The sequence below is a fragment of the Coregonus clupeaformis genome, unplaced genomic scaffold (assembly GCF_020615455.1).
Source record: "Coregonus clupeaformis isolate EN_2021a unplaced genomic scaffold, ASM2061545v1 scaf1741, whole genome shotgun sequence".
Taxonomy (NCBI): Eukaryota; Metazoa; Chordata; class Actinopteri; order Salmoniformes; family Salmonidae; genus Coregonus; species Coregonus clupeaformis.
In genome coordinates this window covers 2,740-25,806 of record NW_025535195.1, presented here as the reverse complement: position 1 = coordinate 25,806, position 23,067 = coordinate 2,740, and the positions used below count along the sequence as shown (strand labels likewise).

Genomic DNA, 23,067 nt, shown 5'->3' with positions numbered 1-23,067 from the left:
CACCACCCCCCTAATAATGCCCTGTACGCCACCACCCTAATAATGCCCTGTACGCCACCACCACCCTAATAATGCCCTGTACGCCGCCACCCTAATAATGCCCTGTACGCCACCGCCCTAATAATGCCCTGTACGCCACCACCCCCCTAATAATGCCCTGTACGCCACCACCCTAATAATGCCCTGTACGCCACCACCACCCTAATAATGCCCTGTACGCCACCCCCCTAATAATGCCCTGTACGCCACCACCACCCTAATAATGCCCTGTCCGCCGCCACCCTAATAATGCCCTGTACGCCACCACCCTAATAATGCCCTGTACGCCACCACCCCCCTAATAATGCCCTGTACGCCACCACCCTAATAATGCCCTGTACGCCACCACCACCCCTAATAATGCCCTGTACGCCGCCACCCTAATAATGCCCTGTACGCCGCCACCCTAATAATGCCTCTACGCCACCACCCCCCTAATAATGCCCTGTACGCCACCACCCCCCTAATAATGCCCTGTACGCCACCACCCTAATAATGCCCTGTACGCCACCACCACCCTAATAATGCCCTGTACGCCGCCACCCTAATAATGCCCTGTACGCCACCACCCTAATAATGCCCTGTACGCCACCACCCTAATAATGCCCTGTACGCCACCACCCTAATAATGCCCTGTACGCCACCACCCTAATAATGCCCTGTACGCCGCCACCCTAATAATGCCCTGTACGCCACCACCCTAATAATGCCCTGTACGCCGCCACCCTAATAATGCCCTGTACGCCGCCACCCTAATAATGCCCTGTACGCCGCCACCCTAATAATGCCCTGCACGCCGCCACCCTAATAATGCCCTGTACGCCGCCACCACCCTAATAATGCCCTGTACGCCGCCACCACCCTAATAATGCCCTGTACGCCGCCGCCACCCTAATAATGCCCTGTACGCCACCACCCTAATAATGCCCTGTACGTCACCACCCTAATAATGCCCTGTACGCCACCACCCTAATAATGCCCTGTACGCCGCCACCCTAATAATGCCCTGTACGCCACCACCCTAATAATGCCCTGTACGCCACCACCCTAATAATTCCCTGTACGCCGCCACCCTAATAATGCCCTGTACGCCGCCACCACCCTAATAATGCCCTGTACGCCACCACCCTAATAATGCCCTGTACGCCACCACCCTAATAATGCCCTGTACGCCGCCACCCTAATAATGCCCTGTACGCCACCACCCTAATAATGCCCTGTACGCCGCCACCCTAATAATGCCCTGTACGCCGCACCCAATAATGCCCTGTACGCCACCGCCCTAATAATGCCCTGTCACGCCGCCACCCTAATAATGCCCTGTACGCCACCGCCACCCTAATAATGCCCTGTACGCCACCGCCACCCTAATAATGCCCTGTACGCCACCGCCCTAATAATGCCCTGTACGCCGCCACCCTAATAATGCCCTGTACGCCACCACCCTAATAATGCCCTGTACGCCGCCACCCTAATAATGCCCTGTACGCCACCACCCTAATAATGCCCTGTACGCCGCCACCCTAATAATGCCCTGTACGCCACCGCCCTAATAATGCCCTGTACGCCACCACCCTAATAATGCCCTGTACGCCACCACCACCCTAATAATGCCCTGTACGCCGCCACCCTAATAATGCCCTGTACGCCGCCACCCCTAATAATGCCCTGTACGCCGCCACCCTAATAATGCCCTGTACGCCGCCGCCCACCCTAATAATGCCCTGTACGCCGCCGCCACCCTAATAATGCCCTGTACGCCACCACCCTAATAATGCCCTGTACGCCACCACCACCCTAATAATGCCCTGTACGCCACCACCCTAATAATGCCCTGTACGCCACCACCACCCTAATAATGCCCTGTACGCCGCCACCCTAATAATGCCCTGTACGCCACCACCCCCCTAATAATGCCCTGTACGCCACCACCCTAATAATGCCCTGTACGCCACCACCACCCTAATAATGCCCTGTACGCCACCCCCCTAATAATGCCCTGTACGCCACCACCACCCTAATAATGCCCTGTACGCCGCCACCCTAATAATGCCCTGTACGCCGCCACCCTAATAATGCCCTGTACGCCACCACCCTAATAATGCCCTGTACGCCACCACCCCCCTAATAATGCCCTGTACGCCACCACCCTAATAATGCCCTGTACGCCACCACCACCCTAATAATGCCCTGTACGCCACCACCCTAATAATGCCCTGTACGCCGCCACCCTAATAATGCCCTGTACGCCACCACCCCCTAATAATGCCCTGTACGCCACCACCCCCCTAATAATGCCCTGTACGCCACCACCCCCCTAATAATGCCCTGTACGCCACCACCACCCTAATAATGCCCTGTACGCCGCCACCCTAATAATGCCCTGTACGCCACCACCCTAATAATGCCCTGTACGCCACCACCCTAATAATGCCCTGTACGCCACCACCCTAATAATGCCCTGTACGCCACCACCCTAATAATGCCCTGTACGCCGCCACCCTAATAATGCCCTGCACGCCACCACCCTAATAATGCCCTGTACGCCGCCACCCTAATAATGCCCTGTACGCCGCCACCCTAATAATGCCCTGTACGCCGCCACCCTATCCTCGCCTAATAATGCCCTGTCGCGCCACCACCCTAATAATGCCCTGTACGCCCCCACCACCCTAATGCCCTGTACGCCGCCGCCACCCTAATAATGCCCTGTACGCCACCACCCTAATAATGCCCTGTACGCCACCACCCTAATAATGCCCTGTACGCCACCACCCTAATAATGCCCTGTACGCCGCCACCCTAATAATGCCCTGTACGCCACCACCCTAATAATGCCCTGTACGCCACCACCCTAATAATTCCCTGTACGCCGCCACCCTAATAATGCCCTGTACGCCGCCACCACCCTAATAATGCCCTGTACGCCGCCACCCTAATAATGCCCTGTACGCCACCACCACCCTAATAATGCCCTGTGCGCCACCACCTAATAATGCCCTGTACGCCGCCACCCTAATAATGCCCTGTACGCCACCACCACCCTAATAATGCCCTGTACGCCGCCACCCTAATAATGCCCTGTACGCCACCACCCTAATAATGCCCTGTACGCCACCACCCTAATAATGCCCTGTACGCCGCCACCCTAATAATGCCCTGTACGCCACCACCACCCTAATAATGCCCTGTACGCCACCACCCTAATAATGCCCTGTACGCCGCCACCCTAATAATGCCCTGTACGCCACCACCACCCTAATAATGCCCTGTACGCCGCCACCCTAATAATGCCCTGTACCGCCACCACCTAATCCCAATGCCCTGTACGCCGCCACCACCCTAATAATGCCCTGTACGCCGCCACCACCCTAATAATGCCCCTGTACGCCGCCACCACCCTAATAATGCCCTGTACGCCGCCACCACCCTAATAATGCCCTGTACGCTCGCCACCACCCTAATAATGCCCTGTACGCCGCCACCCTAATAATGCCCTGTACGCCGCCACCCTAATAATGCCCTGTACGCCGCACCACCCTAATAATGCCCTGTAACGCCACCACCAACCTAATAATGCCCTGTACGCCACCACCCTAATAATGCCCTGTACGCCACCACCCTAATAATGCCCTGTACGCCACCACCCTAATAATGCCCTGTACGCCACCACCCTAATAATGCCCTGTACGCCACCACCCTAATAATGCCCTGTACGCCACCACCCTAATAATGCCCTGTACGCCACCACCCTAATAATGCCCTGTACGCCGCCACCCTAATAATGCCCTGTACGCCGCCACCCTAATAATGCCCTGTACGCCGCCGCCACCCTAATAATGCCCTGTACGCCGCCGCCACCCTAATAATGCCCTGTACGCCGCCGCCACCCTAATAATGCCCTGTACGCCGCCACCACCCTAATAATGAACTGTACGCCACCACCACCCTAATAATGCCCTGTACGCCACCACCACCCTAATAATGCCCTGTACGCCACCACCACCCTAATAATGCCCTGTACGCCACCACCACCCTAATAATGCCCTGTACGCCACCACCACCCTAATAATGCCCTGTACGCCACCACCACCTAATAATGCCCTGTACGCCGCCGCACCACCCTAATAATGCCCTGTACGCCGCCACCACCCTAATAATGCCCTGTACGCCACCACCCTAATAATGCCCTGTACGCCACCACCCTAATAATACCCTGTACGCCACCACCCTAATAATGCCCGGTACGCCGCCACCCTAATAATGCCCTGTACGCCACCACCCTAATAATGCCCTGTACGCCACCACCCTAATAATTCCCTGTACGCCGCCACCCTAATAATGCCCTGTACGCCGCCACCACCCTAATAATGCCCTGTACGCCGCCACCCTAATAATGCCCTGTACGCCACCACCACCCTAATAATGCCCTGTACGCCGCCACCCTAATAATGCCCTGTACGCCACCACCCTAATAATGCCCTGTACGCCGCCACCCTAATAATGCCCTGTACGCCACCACCCTAATAATGCCCTGTACGCCGCCACCCTAATAATGCCCTGCACGCCACCACCCTAATAATGCCCTGCACGCCACCACCCTAATAATGCCCTGTACGCCGCCACCACCCTAATAATGCCCTGTACGCCGCCCACCACCACCTAATAATGCCCTGTACGCCGCCACCACCCTAATAATGCCCTGTACGCCGCCACCACCTAATAATGCCCTGTACGCCGCCGCCACCCTAATAATGCCCTGTACGCCGCCACCCTAATAATGCCCTGTACGCGCCACCCTAATAATGCCCTGTACGCACCCCCCTAATAATGCCCTGTACGCCACCCTAATAATGCCCTGTACGCCGCCACCCTAATAATGCCCTGTACGCCGCCACCCTAATAATGCCCTGTACGCCGCCACCCTAATAATGCCCTGTACGCCGCCACCCTAATAATGCCCTGTACGCGCCACCCTAATAATGCCCTGTACGCCACCACCCTAATAATGCCCTGTACGCCACCACCCCTAATAATGCCCTGTACGCCACCACCCTAATAATGCCCTGTACGCGACCACCCTAATAATGCCCTGTACGCCACCACCCTAATGCCCTGTACGCCGCCACCCTAATAATGCCCTGTACGCCACCGCCCTAATAATGCCCTGTATGCCAACGCCCTAATAATGCCCTGTACGCCACCGCCCTAATAATGCCCTGTACGCCACCGCCCTAATAATGCCCTGTACGCCACCGCCCTAATAATGCCCTGTACGCCACCACCCTAATAATGCCCTGTACGCCGCCACCCTAATAATGCCCTGTACGCCACACCACCCTAATAATGCCCTGTACGCCGCCACCCTAATAATGCCCTGTCACGCCACCACCCTAATAATGCCCTGTACGCCACCACCCTAATAATGCCCTGTACGCCACCACCCTAATATGCCCTGTACGCCACCACCACCCTAATAATGCCCTGTACGCCACCACCCCTAATAATGCCTGTCCACACTAATGACCCCTGTACGCCACCACCCTAATAATGCCCTGTACGCCACCACCCTAATAATGCCCTGTACGCCACCACCCTAATAATGCCCTGTACGCCGCCACCCCTAATATGCCCTGTACGCCACCCTAATAATGCCCTGTACGCCACCACCCTAATAATGCCCTGTACGCCCCACCCTAATGCCCGTACGCCGGCCAACCCTAATAGCCCTGTACGCCACCACCACTAATAATGCCCTGTACGCCACCACCCTAATAATGCCCTGTACGCCGCCACCACCCTAATAATGCCCTGTACGCCGCACCACCCTAATAATGCCCTATACGCCACCACCCTAATAATGCCCTGTACGCCGCCACCCTAATAATGCCCTGTACGCCACCACCACCCTAATAATGCCCTGTACGCCACCACCCTAATAAGCCCTGTACGCACCACCCTAATAATGCCCTGTACGCCACCACCCTAATAATGCCCTGTACGCCACCACCCCTAATAATGCCCTGTACGCCACTACCCTAATAATGCCCTGTACGCCACCACCCTAATAATGCCCTGTCGCCACCACCCTAATAATGCCCTGTACGCCACCACCCTAATTGCCCTGTACGCCGCCACCCTAATAATGCCCTGTACGCCGCCACCACCCTAATAATGCCCTGTACGCCGCCGCCACCCTAATAATGCCCTGTACGCCGCCGCCACCCTAATAATGCCCTGTACGCCGCCACCACCCTAATAATGCCCTGTACGCCACCACCACCCTAATAATGCCCTGTACGCCACCACCACCCTAATAATGCCCTGTACGCCACCACCACCCTAATAATGCCCTGTACGCCACCACCCTAATAATGCCCTGTACGCCGCCACCACCCTAATAATGCCCTGTACGCCACCACCCTAATAATGCCCTGTACGCCGACCACCCTAATAATGCCCTGTACGCCACCACCCTAATAATGCCCTGTACGCCACCACCCTAATAATGCCCTGTACGCCACCACCCTAATAATGCCCTGTACGCCACCACCCTAATACCCTGTCGCACGCCACCCCCCTAATAATGCCCTGTACGCCGCCACCCTAATAATGCCCTGTACGCCACCACCCTAATAATGCCCTGTACGCCACCACCTAATAATGCCCTGTACGCCCACCCTAATAATGCCCTGTACGCCGACCACCCTAATAATGCCCTGTACGCCGCCACCACCCTAATAATGCCCTGTACGCCGCCACCACCCTAATAATGCCCTGTACGCCGCCACCACCCTAATAATGCCCTGTACGCCGCCACCACCCTAATAATGCCCTGTACGCCACCACCCTAATAATGCCCTGTACGCCGCCACCACCCTAATAATGCCCTGTACGCCGCCACCCTAATAATGCCCTGTACGCCACCACCACCCTAATAATGCCCTGTACGCCACCACCCTAATAATGCCCTGTACGCCGCCCCCCTAATAATGCCCTGTACGCCACCACCCTAATAATGCCCTGTACGCCACCACCCTAATAATGCCCTGTACGCCACCACCCTAATAATGCCCTGTACGCCACCACCCTAATAATGCCCTGTACGCCACCACCCTAATAATACCCTGTACGCCGCCACCCTAATAATGCCCTGTACGCCGCCACCCTAATAATGCCCTGCACGCCGCCGCCACCCTAATGCCCTGCACGCCGCCACCCTAATAATGCCCCTGTACGCCGCCACCCTAATAATGCCCTGTACGCCGCCACCACCCTAATAATGAACTGTACGCCACCACCACCCTAATAATGCCCTGTACGCCACCACCACCCTAATAATGCCCTGTACGCCACCACCACCCTAATAATGCCCTGTACGCCACCACCACCCTAATAATGCCCTGTACGCCACCACCACCCTAATAATGCCCTGTACGCCACCACCCTAATAATGCCCTGTACGCCGCCGCCACCCTAATAATGCCCTGTACGCCGCCACCACCCTAATAATGCCCTGTACGCCACCACCCTAATAATGCCCTGTACGCCACCACCTAATAATGCCCTGTACGCCACCACCCTAATAATGCCCTGTACGCGCCACCCTAATAATGCCCTGTACGCCACCACCCTAATAATGCCCTGTACGCCACCACCCTAATAATTCCCTGTACGCCGCCACCCTAATAATGCCCTGTACGCCACCACCCTAATAATGCCCTGTACGCCACCACCCTAATAATGCCCTGTACGCCACCACCACCCTAATAATGCCCTGTACGCCGCGCACCCTAATAATGCCCTGTACGCCACCACCCACATAATGCCCGTACGCCACCACCCTAATAATGCCCTGTACGCCGCCACCCTAATAATGCCCTGTACGCCACCACCCTAATAATGCCCTGCACGCCACCACCCTAATAATGCCCTGTACGCCGCCACCACCCTAATAATGCCCTGTACGCCGCCACCACCCTAATAATGCCCTGTACGCCGCCACCACCCTAATAATGCCCTGTACGCCACCACCCTAATAATGCCCTGTACGCCGCCACCCTAATAATGCCCTGTACGCCGCCGCCACCCTAATAATGCCCTGTACGCGCCGCCACCCTAATAATGCCCTGTACGCGCCGCCACCCTAATAATGCCCTGTACGCGCCACCCTAATAATGCCCTGTACGCCGCCACCCTAATAATGCCCTGTACGCCGCCACCCTAATAATGCCCTGTACGCCGCCACCCTAATAATGCCCTGTACGCCGCCACCCTAATAATGCCCTGTACGCCGCCACCCTAATAATGCCCTGTACGCCGCCACCCTAATAATGCCCTGTACGCCACCACCCTAATAATGCCCTGTACGCCACCACCCTAATAATGCCCTGTACGCCACCACCCTAATAATGCCCTGTACGCCACCACCCTAATAATGCCCTGTACGCCACCACCCTAATGCCCTGTACGCCGCCACCCTAATAATGCCCTGTACGCCACCGCCCTAATAATGCCCTGTATGCCAACGCCCTAATAATGCCCTGTACGCCACCGCCCTAATAATGCCCTGTACGCCACCGCCCTAATAATGCCCTGTATGCCACCGCCCTAATAATGCCCTGTACGCCACCACCCTAATAATGCCCTGTACGCCGCCACCCTAATAATGCCCTGTACGCCACCACCACCCTAATAATGCCCTGTACGCCGCCACCCTAATAATGCCCTGTACGCCACCACCCTAATAATGCCCTGTACGCCGCCACCCTAATAATGCCCTGTACGCCACCACCCTAATAATGCCCTGTACGCCACCACCCTAATAATGCCCTGTACGCCACCACCACCCTAATAATGCCCTGTACGCCGCCACCCTAATAATGCCCTGTACGCCACCACCCTAATAATGCCCTGTACGCCGCCAGCCTAATAATGCCCTGTACGCCACCACCCTAATAATGCCCTGTACGCCACCACCCTAATAATGCCCTGTACGCCACCACCTAATAATGCCCTGCGCCACCCACCCTAATAATGCCCTGTACGCCACCCCCTAATAATGCCCTGTACGCCGCCCCCTAATAAGTGCCCTGTACGCGCCCCCCTAATAATGCCTGTACGCCGCCCCCTAATAATGCCCTGTACGCCGCCCCTAATAATGCCCTGTACGCCACCACCCTAATAATGCCCTGTACGCGCCCCTAATAATGCCCTGTGCGCCACCACCCTAATAATGCCCTGTACGCCGCCACCACCCTAATAATGCCCTGTACGCCACCACCCTAATAATGCCCTGTACGCCGCCACCACCCTAATAATGCCCTGTACGCCAGCACCCTAATAATGCCCTGTACGCCACCACCCTAATAATGCCCTGTACGCCGCTGCCACCCTAATAATGCCCTGTACGCCGCCACCCTAATAATGCCCTGTACGCCGCCACCCTAATAATTCCCTGTACGCCGCCACCCTAATAATGCCCTGTACGCCGCCACCCTAATAATGCCCTGTACGCCGCCACCCTAATAATGCCCTGTACGCCGCCACCCTAATAATGCCCTGTACGCCACCACCCTAATAATGCCCTGTACGCCACCACCCTAATAATGCCCTGTACGCCACCACCCTAATAATGCCCTGTACGCCACCACCCTAATAATGCCCTGTACGCCACCACCCTAATAATGCCCTGTACGCCACCACCCTAATAATGCCCTGTACGCCCGCACCCTAATAATGCCCTGTACGCCACCGCCCTAATAATGCCCTGTACGCCACCGCCCTAATAATGCCCTGTACGCCACCGCCCTAATAATGCCCTGTACGCCACCGCCCTAATAATGCCCTGTACGCCACCGCCCTAATAATGCCCTGTATGCCACCACCCTAATAATGCCCTGTACGCCGCCGCCACCCTAATAATGCCCTGTACGCCGCCGCCACCCTAATAATGCCCTGTACGCCGCCGCCACCCTAATAATGCCCTGTACGCCGCCGCCCTAATAATGCCCTGTACGCCGCCGCCCTAATAATGCCCTGTACGCCGCGCCCTAATAATGCCCTGTGCGCCTTGCCACCCTAATAATGCCCTGTACGCCGCCACCCTAATAATGCCCTGTACGCCGCCACCCTAATAATGCCTGTACGCCGCCACCCTAATAATGCCCTGTACGCCACCACCCTAATAATGCCCTGTACGCCACCACCCTAATAATGCCCTGTACGCCACCACCACCCTAATAATGCCCTGTACACCGCCACCCTAATAATGCCCTGTACGCCACCACCCTAATAATGCCCTGTACGCCACCACCCTAATAATGCCCTGTACGCCACCACCACCCTAATAATGCCCTGTACGCCACCACCCTAATAATGCCCTGTACGCCACCACCCTAATAATGCCCTGTACGCCGCCACCACCCTAATAATGCCCTGTACGCCGCCACCACCCTAATAATGCCCTGTACGCCGCCACCACCCTAATAATGCCCTGTACGCCACCACCACCCTAATAATGCCCTGTACGCCGCCACCCTAATAATGCCCTGTACGCCACCACCCTAATAATGCCCTGTACGCCGCCACCCTAATAATGCCCTGTACGCCGCCACCCTAACAATGCCCTGTACGCGCCACCCTAATAATGCCCCTGTACGCCGCCACCCTAATAATGCCCTGTACGCCACCACCCTAATAATGCCCTGTACGCCGCACCACCCTAATAATGCCCTGTACGCCACCACCCTAATAATGCCCTGTACAACGCCACCCTAATAATGCCCTGTACGCCACCACCACCCTAATAATGCCCTGTACGCCACCACCCTAATAATGCCCTGTACGCCGCCAGCACCCTAATAATGCCCTGTACGCCAGCACCCTAATAATGCCCTGTGCGCCACTCACCCTAATAATGCCCTGTACGCCGCTGCCACCCTAATAATGCCCTGTACGCCCGCCACCCTAATAATTCCCTGTACGCCGCCACCCTAATAATGCCTATTACGCCACCCTAATAATGCCCTGTACGCCGCCACCCTAATAATGCCCTGTACGCCGCCACCCTAATAATGCCCTGTACGCCGCCACCCTAATAATGCCCTGTACGCCGCCACCCTAATAATGCCCTGTACGCCGCCACCCTAATAATGCCCTGTACGCCACCACCCTAATAATGCCCTGTACGCCACCACCCTAATAATGCCCTGTACGCCACCACCCTAATAATGCCCTGTACGCCACCACCCTAATAATGCCCTGTACGCCACCACCCTAATAATGCCCTGTACGCCGCCACCCTAATAATGCCCTGTACGCCACCGCCCTAATAATGCCCTGTACGCCACCGCCCTAATAATGCCCTGTACGCCACCGCCCTAATAATGCCCTGTACGCCACCGCCCTAATAATGCCCTGTACGCCGCCACCCTAATAATGCCCTGTACGCCACCACCCTAATAATGCCCTGTACGCCACCACCCTAATAATGCCCTGTACGCCACCACCACCCTAATAATGCCCTGTACGCCGCCACCCTAATAATGCCCTGTACGCCACCACCCTAATAATGCCCTGTACGCCACCACCACCCTAATAATGCCCTGTACGCCACCACCACCCTAATAATGCCCTGTACGCCGCCACCCCTAATAATGCCCTGTACGCCGCCACCCCTAATAATGCCCTGTGCCACCGCCACCCTAATAATGCCCTGTACGCCACCGCCCTAATAATGCCCTGTACGCCACCGCCCTAATAATGCCCTGTCGCCGCCACCCCTAATAATGCCCTGTACGCGCCACCCTAATAATGCCCTGTACGCCGCCACCCTAATAATGCCCTGTACGCCGCCACCCTAATAATGCCCTGTACGCCGCCACCCTAATAATGCCCTGTACGCCGCCACCCTAATAATGCCCTGTACGCCACCACCCTAATAATGCCCTGTACGCCACCGCCCTAATAATGCCCTGTATGCCACCGCCCTAATAATGCCCTGTACGCCACCACCACCCTAATAATGCCCTGTACGCCACCACCCTAATAATGCCCTGTACGCCACCACCCTAATAATGCCCTGTACGCCGCCACCACCCTAATAATGCCCTGTACGCCACCACCCCTAATAATGCCCTGTCACGCCACCACCCTAATAATGCCCTGTACGCCACCACCACCCTAATAATGCCCTGTACGCCCACCCTAATAATGCCCTGTACGCCACCACCACCCTAATAATGCCCTGTACGCCGCCACCCTAATAATGCCCTGTACGCCACCACCCTAATCCCTAATAATGCCCTGTACGCCGCCACCCTAATAATGCCCTGTACGCCACCACCCTAATAATGCCCTGTACGCCACCACCACCCTAATAATGCCCTGTACGCCACCACCACCCTAATAATGCCCTGCCCCACCACCCTAATAATGCCCTGTACCACCCTAATAATGCCCTGTACGCCGACCACCCTAATAATGCCCTGTACGCCACCACCCTAATAATGCCCTGTACGCCACCACCCTAATAATGCCCTGTACGCCACCACCCTAATAATGCCCTGTACGCCACCACCCTAATAATGCCCTGTACGCCACCACCCTAATAATGCCCTGCACGCCGCCACCCTAATAATGCCCTGTACGCCGCCACCCTAATAATGCCCTGTACGCCGCCACCCTAATAATGCCCTGTACGCGCCACCCTAATAATGCCCTGTACGCCACCACCCTAATAATGCCCTGTACGCCGCCACCCTAATAATGCCCTGTACGCCGCCACCACCCTAATAATGCCCTGTACGCCGCCACCACCCTAATAATGCCCTGTACGCCGCCACCCTAATAATGCCCTGTACGCCACCACCCTAATAATGCCCTGTACGCCGCCACCACCCTAATAATGCCCTGTACGCCACCACCCTAATAATGCCCTGTACGGTATACGTATTTTCCAGACGTTGAAGTTGGAGTCAATTTAGGCTCTGAATGAAAGGTGAAAATACATATTTTCCAGGACGTTGAAAAGGCGTCTTTTCCAGACGTAGAAAAATATTTATTTTCCCGATGTTGAAATCAGGCTCATTTTAGATGTTGAATGAAAGTTGAAAATCTGTAATTTATAGACGTCTATGTTTGGGCCAAATCAGGGATGGTCCAGTCCGGACAAAATCTGAACCAAACATAGAGCGTCTGTGATTGGTTCAGATTGTTCGGTCTGGACCAAAAACCAATGTCTGTGGATGTGGAACTCAAGGCGGGTCCGGACTGGACCAAAACAAGAAGTCCAAAAGGCGTTGGTGTCGGTCCGTGCTTCCTGAGGTGGAGCCTATAGTGTTGCCTGAAATGTCCTTTTATGAATGCCCATCTCCTGAGTGGCCAGTGGTCTAAGGCACTGCATCGCAGTGCAAGCTGTGCCACTAGAGATCCTGGTTCGAATCCAGGCTCTGTCGTAGCCGGCCGCGACCGGGAGACCCATGGGGCGGCGCACAATTGGCCCAGCGTCGTCCAGGGTAGGGGAGGGAATGGCTGGCAGGGATGTAGCAACGCCAGGGTTGTGGGTTCAATTCCCACGGGGGGGCCAGTATGAAAAAATAATAAATAATGTATGCACTCACTAACTGTAAGTCGCTCTGGATAAGAGCGTCTGCTAAATGACGTAAATGTAAATGATGCGGTAAGCCTACCATTTGAAACACATGACCAAAAAAAGACATTTGCTCGTGCTTACTGGGGTGTAGCCTACCACGTTATCCTCAATGGAATTGTATGAATGCCCCCCATGTGGTAGGCCCACCATTTATAAAACAGGCCCGTTACATTGGCTTTATTAGTCCGGGATTCCTGTGACTAATCAACTTGGCTATTTAAGCTGAATATCAGCTACCCAACTTTATCAGGAGCTATCGTGAGCCTATTTGCAACGTGTTTACACAGCGGGAAATGCATTAGGATTTTATTTTTCGCCATGATCAGCTTGTCAAAAATTGACGGATACAAACTTGAACCCACTGATCAACGGGGTGAAACTCCTGGAGAACAGTGGGGATTGTCCATTCCATATAGACCATTTTACTTTGACCAGTCCTGTTTTTAGGATATGTTGTTAACATGACAGTGCATTTTCTATTTGATCGGAGAAACCTGCATGATGTAAAAAGTGTCCATCTCATTACATTGTCATACATTTTATCTCCAGCCTGTAGGCTTCAGAAGACGACCAGTCTTTCTACCATATCCTACATCTGCTACATGATTTATGTTTGATAATTTTTTTGACGGAACGTTGGTGGAGTGCTGCAGCAATACGTCTCTCCTACAGCACCCTGGAGAGGCGCGCTGGGAATGGATAAGCTAAATATTTGGCACCCGCCTTTGACAAAGTGGCCATTATTGATCACAGGGCTGTATCAGCGCTCACCTAAAATGCCCATATGCCACTGGTTGAGAGACACTGTCATTGTTTTTGGGCAGAATTATGTGAGGTTTTGTGTTTGTTGTTGGAGGTGCGTCTTGGTCAGTTTAGTTCAGAAAATACTGCCCTCGTCAATCTGCTGCCATAGGCGGCCGTCTAATCCTGCCTAATGAGCGGGCCGGCCCTGGTGACGAGATCCTGAGGCCCATTGTGGTGCCATTCATCCATGTTTCAGCATGATAATGCACAGCCCCAAGGATCTGGACACATTTTACATTTACATTTTAGTCATTTAGCAGACGCTCTTATCCAGAGCGACTTACAGTTAGCACATACATTATTTTATCGAACCCACAACCCTGGCGTTGCAAACGCCATGCTCTACCAACTGAGCTACATCCCCTGCCGGCCATTCCCTCCCCTACCCTGGACGACGCTGGGCCAATTGTGCGTCGCCCCATGGGTCTCCCGGTCGCAGCCGGCTACGACAGAGCCTGGATTCGAACCAGGATCTCTAGTGGCACAGCTAGGACTGCGATGCAGTGCCTTAGACCACTGCGCCACTCGGGTCCTGGAAGCTGAAAATGTCCCAGTCCTTCCATGGCCTGCACACTCAGACATGTCACCCATTGAGCATGTTTGGGATGCTCTGGATCGACAGCGTGTTCCAGTTCCTGCCAATATCCAGCAACTTCACAGCCATTGGAGGAGTGGGACAACATTCCACAGGCCACAATCAACAGCCTGATCAACTCTATGGGAAGGAGATGTATCACGCTGCATGAGGCAAATGGTGGTCACACCAGATACTGACTGGTTTTCTGATCCAAAAAGGTATCTGTGACCAACAGATGCATATCTGTATTCCCAGTCATGTGAAATCCATAGATTAGGGCCTAATTTCCTTATATGAACTGTAACTCAGTAAAAATCTTTGAAATTGTTGCATGTTGTGTTTATATTTTTGTTCAGTGTACATCTGTCTTTGAAAAGCGAGTCAGGTAAAGAGCCATTTTGTTTTAAAGGGGCATTGTCCTATTTCTAAACAGGCTTGAAGGCATAGGGTAGTATACATGTTTGTATGATTCTCTGTATGGTAATAATAATGATTTTAATTTTGTATAGTGGTTTCTTGCATCATATAATACAATTTCAGTCCCCTATTTGGCCAATTATGTTAGATAATTTCTTATATTTATGAAGTGATTTGAGTTTAGACAAGTAAAACATCAGTCCTAAAATGGTTAATGTCAAGCCATACATTAACCATTTTAATTTAAAATCAGTAAGGTACTTAATTGTTACCCAGAAATGATTTGATACTGAGTTCAAAACGGCTGCATTGGACCTTTAAAGCAGTTACAGCCTCAGTGTTCTGTGTGCTTAAAATTAAAGGTTTCGTTAACAAGACCTGAAATTTGCACAGTGGCGAAAGAAATGACAGGGATTGTCCAAAGGTGTTCAGAGCATGCTAGATAGCTCATTAACACAGGTGTTCAGAGCATGCTAGATAGCTCATTAACACAGGTGTTCAGAGCATGCTAGATAGCTCATTAACACAGGTGTTCAGAGCATGCTAGATAGCTCATTAACACAGGTGTTCAGAGCATGCTAGATAGCTCATTAACACAAGTGTTCAGAGCATGCTAGATAGCTCATTAACACAGGTGTTCAGAGCATGCTAGATAGCTCATTAACACAGGTGTTCAGAGCATGCTAGATAGCTCATTAACACAGGTGTTCAGAGCATGCTAGATAGCTCATTAACACAGGTGTTCAGAGCATGCTAGATAGCTCATTAACACAGGTGTTCAGAGCATGCTAGATAGCTCATTAACACAGGTGTTCAGAGCATGCTAGATAGCTCATTAACACAGGTGGTCGCCTCGTCTTCCGTCTGTTTTCCGAAAACAAGCGCTGCCACATGGAGATGTGGCCGTGTGGGAACACTAACCTTATCAAGGTGTTTCTCAATGTAACTTTTTTTGTTTCGCTGATATGAAAGATAAAGGTCCTTGTGCTTCCAAAACCATACCGCAAGTGATACATGTTAATGTTCAGACCGAGCGTCAGGGATCTTAAACTCCCCCTACAGAAGACGCCTTCCTTCAGTGACTAATATTATAATTTAGTATGTTAGTTGGCTAGTTGTAGGGTTAGGGTCACATATTTAGCAGATTTAACAGTTGAGGTACCTAATATTAAATAGTTATATAGGATGTTAGTTGGCTAGTTGTAGGATACCTGCTCCGTGTCTCTGTAAGCCACCACCGCAGGAGTGACTCGGTCTCCGGCGTCATTGGCGACCACCTCCGCTCGGCCATCCTGCACAAAACACACAATACTGTCAAAAACCTTCCACACTGGCTTGCCCGATGAGAACAACATTTCAAAAGCCAAGCAAGTTATTTTCTAGTTAACGTTAGCTTACTAGATGACTAACACTGGCAACAACTCATTCACTCCATGCTAACGTTGGCTAGCTAGCTGGCTACCACCGGTAACGTTGACTAGCTAGCTGGCTACCACCAGTAACGTTGACTAGCTAGCTGGCTACCACCAGTAACGTTGACTAGCTAGCTAGCTGGCTACCACCGGTAACGTTGACTAGCTAGCTGGCTACCACCAGTAACGTTGACTAGCTAGCTGGCTACCACCAGTAACGTTGACTAGCTAGCTAGCTGGCTACCACCGGTAACGTTGACTAGCTAGCTGGCTACCACCAGTAACGTTGACTAGCTAGCTAGCTGGCTACCACCGGTAACGTTGACTAGCAGGTTTAACCGCCTTAAGGATATTTGCGGGCCACCTAAATAGAGCTTCTTCATAACGAAAAAAACAGAATAGTCCCACCACTAATACCGTTACTAAAGGCAGCACAATACCTTGAAAATAGCTACACAGGCACATGTGTATCCGAAATGTACTCCTATCGCCGCCATGCTTGTTGAAATAATGATTCTTCTTCTTCTGTGGGTTTTATGACGGACTACATCCACAAGTTGAATTGTCGCCACCAACTGGACGGTTTCAAACCACAAAATATATACAATAAAAAATATATCCATACTTAATAGTGATACTAACTTACTCCACCCTAATAAAAATAGTACATTGCCAAAACAAACAAAACTCCCATTTCTTCCCTCTTTTAGTTCTCCATATCTCCCTTCTCGGGCTTTAGGACCTGAGAGAGTGATACGGCTTTTGACAATATTCCATGTAACTCTTTTGCCGAGAAATTGTTCTACCCCAGTAACTGTTCCGCCGCAACCACAATGATTTCTATCTTCCTAGATCTTTTCTCAACCTTGGCAGTGCCATTAATCACCATTGTGATAAAGGCCACAAAGTCCACCTTTTAACCTTTAAAAATGTCAGGATCCTGTTGGTGAAAAGCAACCCTTGCAGCCTGCAGTGAAGGCCTATCCACCACCATGGACTCTTCAGGAGCACCATTCAAACCCTCAACCCTTTTAACAGCTGCTGCATATGAAATGCTCTGGACAGCCCTGACTTGGGCCACCTCACTCTCATTCATCCTTGTCGGGCATTCAAAAGACGTGGCTTCATGGTTCCCACCACAATGGCAACATTTCACTTTTTTCATCACTTTTATAACACATTAAATAATATTTTCCACAACTTGGCCTTCTTGGTTTCTCCCTTGTGCAAAGCCTTGACACATGACCTAAAGCTTTACAGTGATCACACTGCATTGGTCTTGACACATGACCTAAAGCTTTACAGTGATCACACTGCATTGGTCTTGACACATGACCTAAAGCTTTACAGTGTTAACACACTGCATTGAGGATCTGATGGTTCACAGTATCAAAGGCAGCAGATAGGTCTAGAAGGATCACACTGCATTGGTCTTGGCATAAATGCTCTGACTTTGTAGTTTATATACCCCAACTCTTCACTTTTTCATAATTCACAACTTGATTCATGCCCCTTACTGGTAAAAACAGAGAAGGCAAAAAAACCTGCTGTCAAAATAAAAGTCACACTAAACTGTAAAATATACAGTGAGGATTGAAAGCTCATTCAAAGAAAATAAAAGTTCAAATATAGAGCACATTGTGATCTGACACTCGTTTAATGGGTTCATTTAGAAGTAGTACAGAGTTAGGTAGGAGGATTTAGATGTAAACCTAATGTAAACCGTGATTGGCCACACACTCCAGCACATTAGACGGCGACATGCACCTTAAAGCGGCAATCAGCAGTAGAAACAATAACAAAGGCTACACCCCGCCCCTGGTTCTGTAAAAAGTTGAGGGATGGGGCTGGAGAAATGTAATTACTCTCAAATTCATAGACAGAGCTATGTGTAACGAGTATTAATATTGTCTTATGTGTATTTCACTTAAATCCTTTCATTAGTTTTCCATATCCATGGATTGTGAGAGTATCGATTGCTCTGTGGTGTATTGCTCTAGCCTGCAGGACCTTCAAGTCAGCAGCGGGAGTTTCTCCTCGGTCTGTGTTGATTGCTCTAGCCTGCAGGACCTTCAAGTCAGCAGCGGGAGTTTCTCCTCGGTCTGTGTTGATTGCTCTAGCCTGCAGGACCTTCAAGTCAGCAGCGGGAGTTTCTCCTCGGTCTGTGTTGATTGCTCTAGCCTGCAGGCCTTCAAGTCAGCAGCGGGAGTTTCTCCTCGGTCTGTGTTGATTGCTCTAGCCTGCAGGTTCAAGTCAGCAGCGGGAGTTTCTCCTCGGTCTGTGTTGATTGCTCTAGCCTGCAGGACCTTCAAGTCAGCAGCGGGAGTTTCTCCTCGGTCTGTGTTGATTGCTCTAGCCTGCAGGACCTTCAAGTCAGCAGCGGGAGTTTCTCCTCGGTCTGTGTTGAGGTATGTGTTCAAATGTACATATGGTATAAACGTTTGGAAGAAGTAAAACTTCATGTAATTTTGATAGAATGTATTCCAACATTGTTGTGTTGCTAGCGAACCTTTTGATGAAATATTATGAAGCTGAAAGAGTTTTCTACCGAGTGGTGTAATGTTAGGCTAGCTAGCTACAGTACATGCTAGCAGGCTATCTGTAACCTAGCTTCCCCTGTGTTGACTTGACTTGTCCTCACGTTAGGTGAACATTGTGTGTCACATTGAGAAGTTGACCATGTTGACTTGACTTGTCCTCACGTTAGGTGAACATTGTGTGTCACATTGAGAAGTTGACCATGTTGACTTGACTTGTCCTCACGTTAGGTGAACATTGTGTGTCACATTGAGAAGTTGACCATCCATTGTATTCACGGCCGGCCCGCTCATTAGACGGCAGATTGATGACTGCGGCCTTCTTCTGAGTTAAACTGACCAAGACGCCCCCCCCAAAATGACAGTTTCTCTCAACTAGTGGCATATGGGCTTTTTAGGTGAGCGTTGATACCGCCCTGTGATAAACAATGGTCACTTTGTCAAAGGCAGGGACGCAAAATATTTAGCTTGTCCATTCCCAGAGTATTGTTGGAGATGTATCGCTGCCGCACTCCACCAGAGTATTGTTGGAGATGTATCGCTGCCGCACTCCACCAGAGTATTGTTGGAGATGTATCGCTGCCGCACTCCACCAGAGTATTGTTGGAGATGTATCGCTGCCGCACTCACCAGAGTATTGTTGGAGATGTATCGCTGCCGCACTCCACCAGAGTATTGTTGGAGATGTATCGCGCCGCACTCCACCAGAGTATTGTTGGAGATGTATCGCTGCCGCACTCCACCAGAGTATTGTTGGAGATGTATCGGGCTGCCGCACTCCACCAGAGGATTGTTGGAGATGTATCGGCTGCCGCACTCCACCAGAGTATTGTTGGAGATGTATCGCTGCCGCACTCCACCAGAGTATTGTTGGAGATGTATCGCTGCCGCACTCCACCAGAGTATTGTTGGAGATGTATCGCTGCCGCACACCACCAGAGTATTGTTGGAGATGTATCGCTGCCGCACTCCACCAGAGTTCCGTTAAAAACATAATCGAACATAAATCATGTAGCAGATATAGGATATGTTAGAAAGAGTATATGGCCATTTCTGTAGCCTACAGGCTGGAGATAAAATGTATGACAATGTAATGATGGACACTTTTTACATCATGCAGATTTCTCCTCCCGATTGGCGCAGCAGTCTAACGCTTTGAACACACCGACTGTGTCATTGTGCAAAATTGTATGCAGCATCATCTGGATATGTGTGCAACGAAAGTTAAACATTCACCTTCTGCTACCATTTCTGTCAACCCGTTCACGCATACAGTTTGATGCATAAGTTCGTTAAATCCAACGTATGCACCACACAGAACGCACTGCAACTGCCTCTGCAATGCTGCAAGGCAAGCGCTAGCGTTCCATTGGAAATTAATGAACTTCAGGAGTCCCATAGGGGCGGGTTAGGGGGATCATGGCGACTAGCTGATCATGGCGAAAAATAAAATCCTAATGCATTTCCCTGCTGTGTAAACACATTACAAATAGGCTCACGATAGCTCCTGATAAAGTTGGGTAGCTGATATTCAGCTTAAATAGCCAAGTTGATTAGTCACAGGAATCCCGGACTAATAAAGCCAATGTAACGGCCTGTTTTATAAATGGTGGGCCTACCACATGGGGGGCATTCATACAATTCCATTGAGGCCAACATGGTAGGCTACACCCCAGTAAGCACGAGCAAACGTCTTTTTGGTCATGTCAAATCAAGTCAAATGTTATTTGCCACATGCGCTGAATACAACAGGTGTAGACCTTACAGTGAAATGCTAACTTACAAGCCCTTAACCAACAATGCAGTTTTAAGAAAAAAAGTGTTAAGTAAAAATTAATTAAAGAGCAGCAGTAAAATAAAATAACAGTAGGGAGGCTATATCCAGGGTTACCGGTACAGAGTCAATAGTGCGGGGGCACCGATTAGTCGAGGTAATATGTACACGTGTCCAGACCGGACCTCTTTTTTTTGTTGGTGTTTTTACAAATGGTACTTACAACATAGATGGGCATTCATAAAGGACATTACAGGCAACACTATAGGCTCCACCTCAGGAAGCACGGACCGACACCAACGCCTTTTGGACTTCTTGTTTTGGTCCAGTCCGGACCTGCCTTGAGTTCCACATCCACAGACATTGGTTTTGTCCAGTCGGACAAAATCTGAACCAATCACAGACGTCTATGTTTGGTTCAGATTGTTCGGACTGGACCATCCCTGATTTGGCCCAAACATAGACGTCTATAAATTACAGATTTTAAACTTACATTTCAGAACCGAAAATGAACCTGATGTCACCATCTGGAAAATACGTATTTTTAAACCTACGGAAAATCGTCTTCACCTTTCATTCAGAGCCTAAATTGACTCCAACTTCAACGTCTGGAAAATTTTACACGTCTTTTCAATGTCATCTTAATAATAATAATAAACGCCATTTAGCAGACGCTTTTATCCAAGCGACTTACAGTCATGCGTGCATACATTTTTGTGTATGGTGGTCCCGGGAGATCGAACCCACTACCTTGGCGTTACAAGCGCCGTACTCTACCAGCTGAGCTACAGAGGACCACATCTTCCTTACTGGGATTATTCTAGTTTTGCAGTGAGCCATTTTTTGACCGTTTTGTCTCTCCAAGGCGGCAGAACAGCATAGACTGGCCCTGATTGTATTGCATTTATTTCATCCAGTTCAGGTATGTACACTGAACAAAAATAGAAATGTAACGTGTTGGTCACATGTTTCATGAGCTGAAATAAAAGATCCCAACATTTTTCCATTTGCACAAAAGCTTATGTCTCTCAATTTTGTGCAGAAATGTGTTTGCATCCCTTTTAGTGAGCATTTCTCCTTTGTTTACATTTACATTTGAGTCATTTAGCAGATGCTCTTATCCAGGCGACTTACAGTTAGTGAGTGCATACATTTTTCATACTGGCCCCGTGGGAAACTGAACCCCACAACCCTGGCGTTGCAAGCCATGCTCTACCAACTGAGCTATAGGGGACTAAGATAATCCATCCACCTGACAGGTGTGGCATTACAAGAAGCTGATTAAACAGCATGATCATTACACATGCACTTTTTGCTGGGGACAATAAAGGCCACATCTAAAATGTGCAGTTTTGTCACAACACAATGCCACAGATGTCTCAAGTGACGAGATCCTGAGGCCCATTGTTGTGCCATTCATCCTCCGTCATCTCATGTTTCAGCGTGATAAAGCACGGCTCCATGTCGCAAGGATCTGTAAACAATTCCTGGAAGCTGAAAATGTCCCAGTTCTTCCATGGCCTGCATACTCACCAGACATGTCACCCATTGAGCATGTTTGGGATGCTCTGGATCGACGTGTACAACAGCGTGTTCCAGTTCCCGCCAATATCCAGCAACTTCACAGCCATTGAAGAGGAGTGGGACAACATTCCTGAGCCACAATCAACAACCTGATCAACTCTATGGGAAGGAGATGTCACGCTGCATGAGGCAAATGGTGGTCACACCAGATACTGACTGGTTTTCTGATCCAAAAGGTATCTGTGACCAACAGATGCATATCTGTATTCCCAGTCATGTGAAATCCATGAGATTAGGGCCTAATTTATTTATTTAAATTGACTGATTTC

General features: G+C 51.1%; 1 protein-coding gene across 2 annotated transcripts in view; it reads right to left on the bottom strand.

The window, feature by feature from the left end:
* The window catches only part of LOC121553784 (heat shock 70 kDa protein 14), a 44,048-nt gene extending 26,606 nt beyond the window's left edge, over positions 1–17,442 (bottom strand). For both annotated transcript variants that reach the window (XM_041867180.2, XM_041867190.2), the window contains exons 1-2: positions 17,344–17,442; positions 16,703–16,783 (exon numbers count right to left, since the gene is read on the bottom strand). In XM_041867180.2, coding sequence (XP_041723114.1) covers positions 16,703–16,783; positions 17,344–17,400 — 138 coding nt within the window. In that variant the 5' untranslated portion in view covers positions 17,401–17,442. The remainder of the gene's footprint in view (positions 1–16,702; positions 16,784–17,343) is intronic.
* Positions 17,443–23,067: the final 5,625 nt, after the last annotated feature.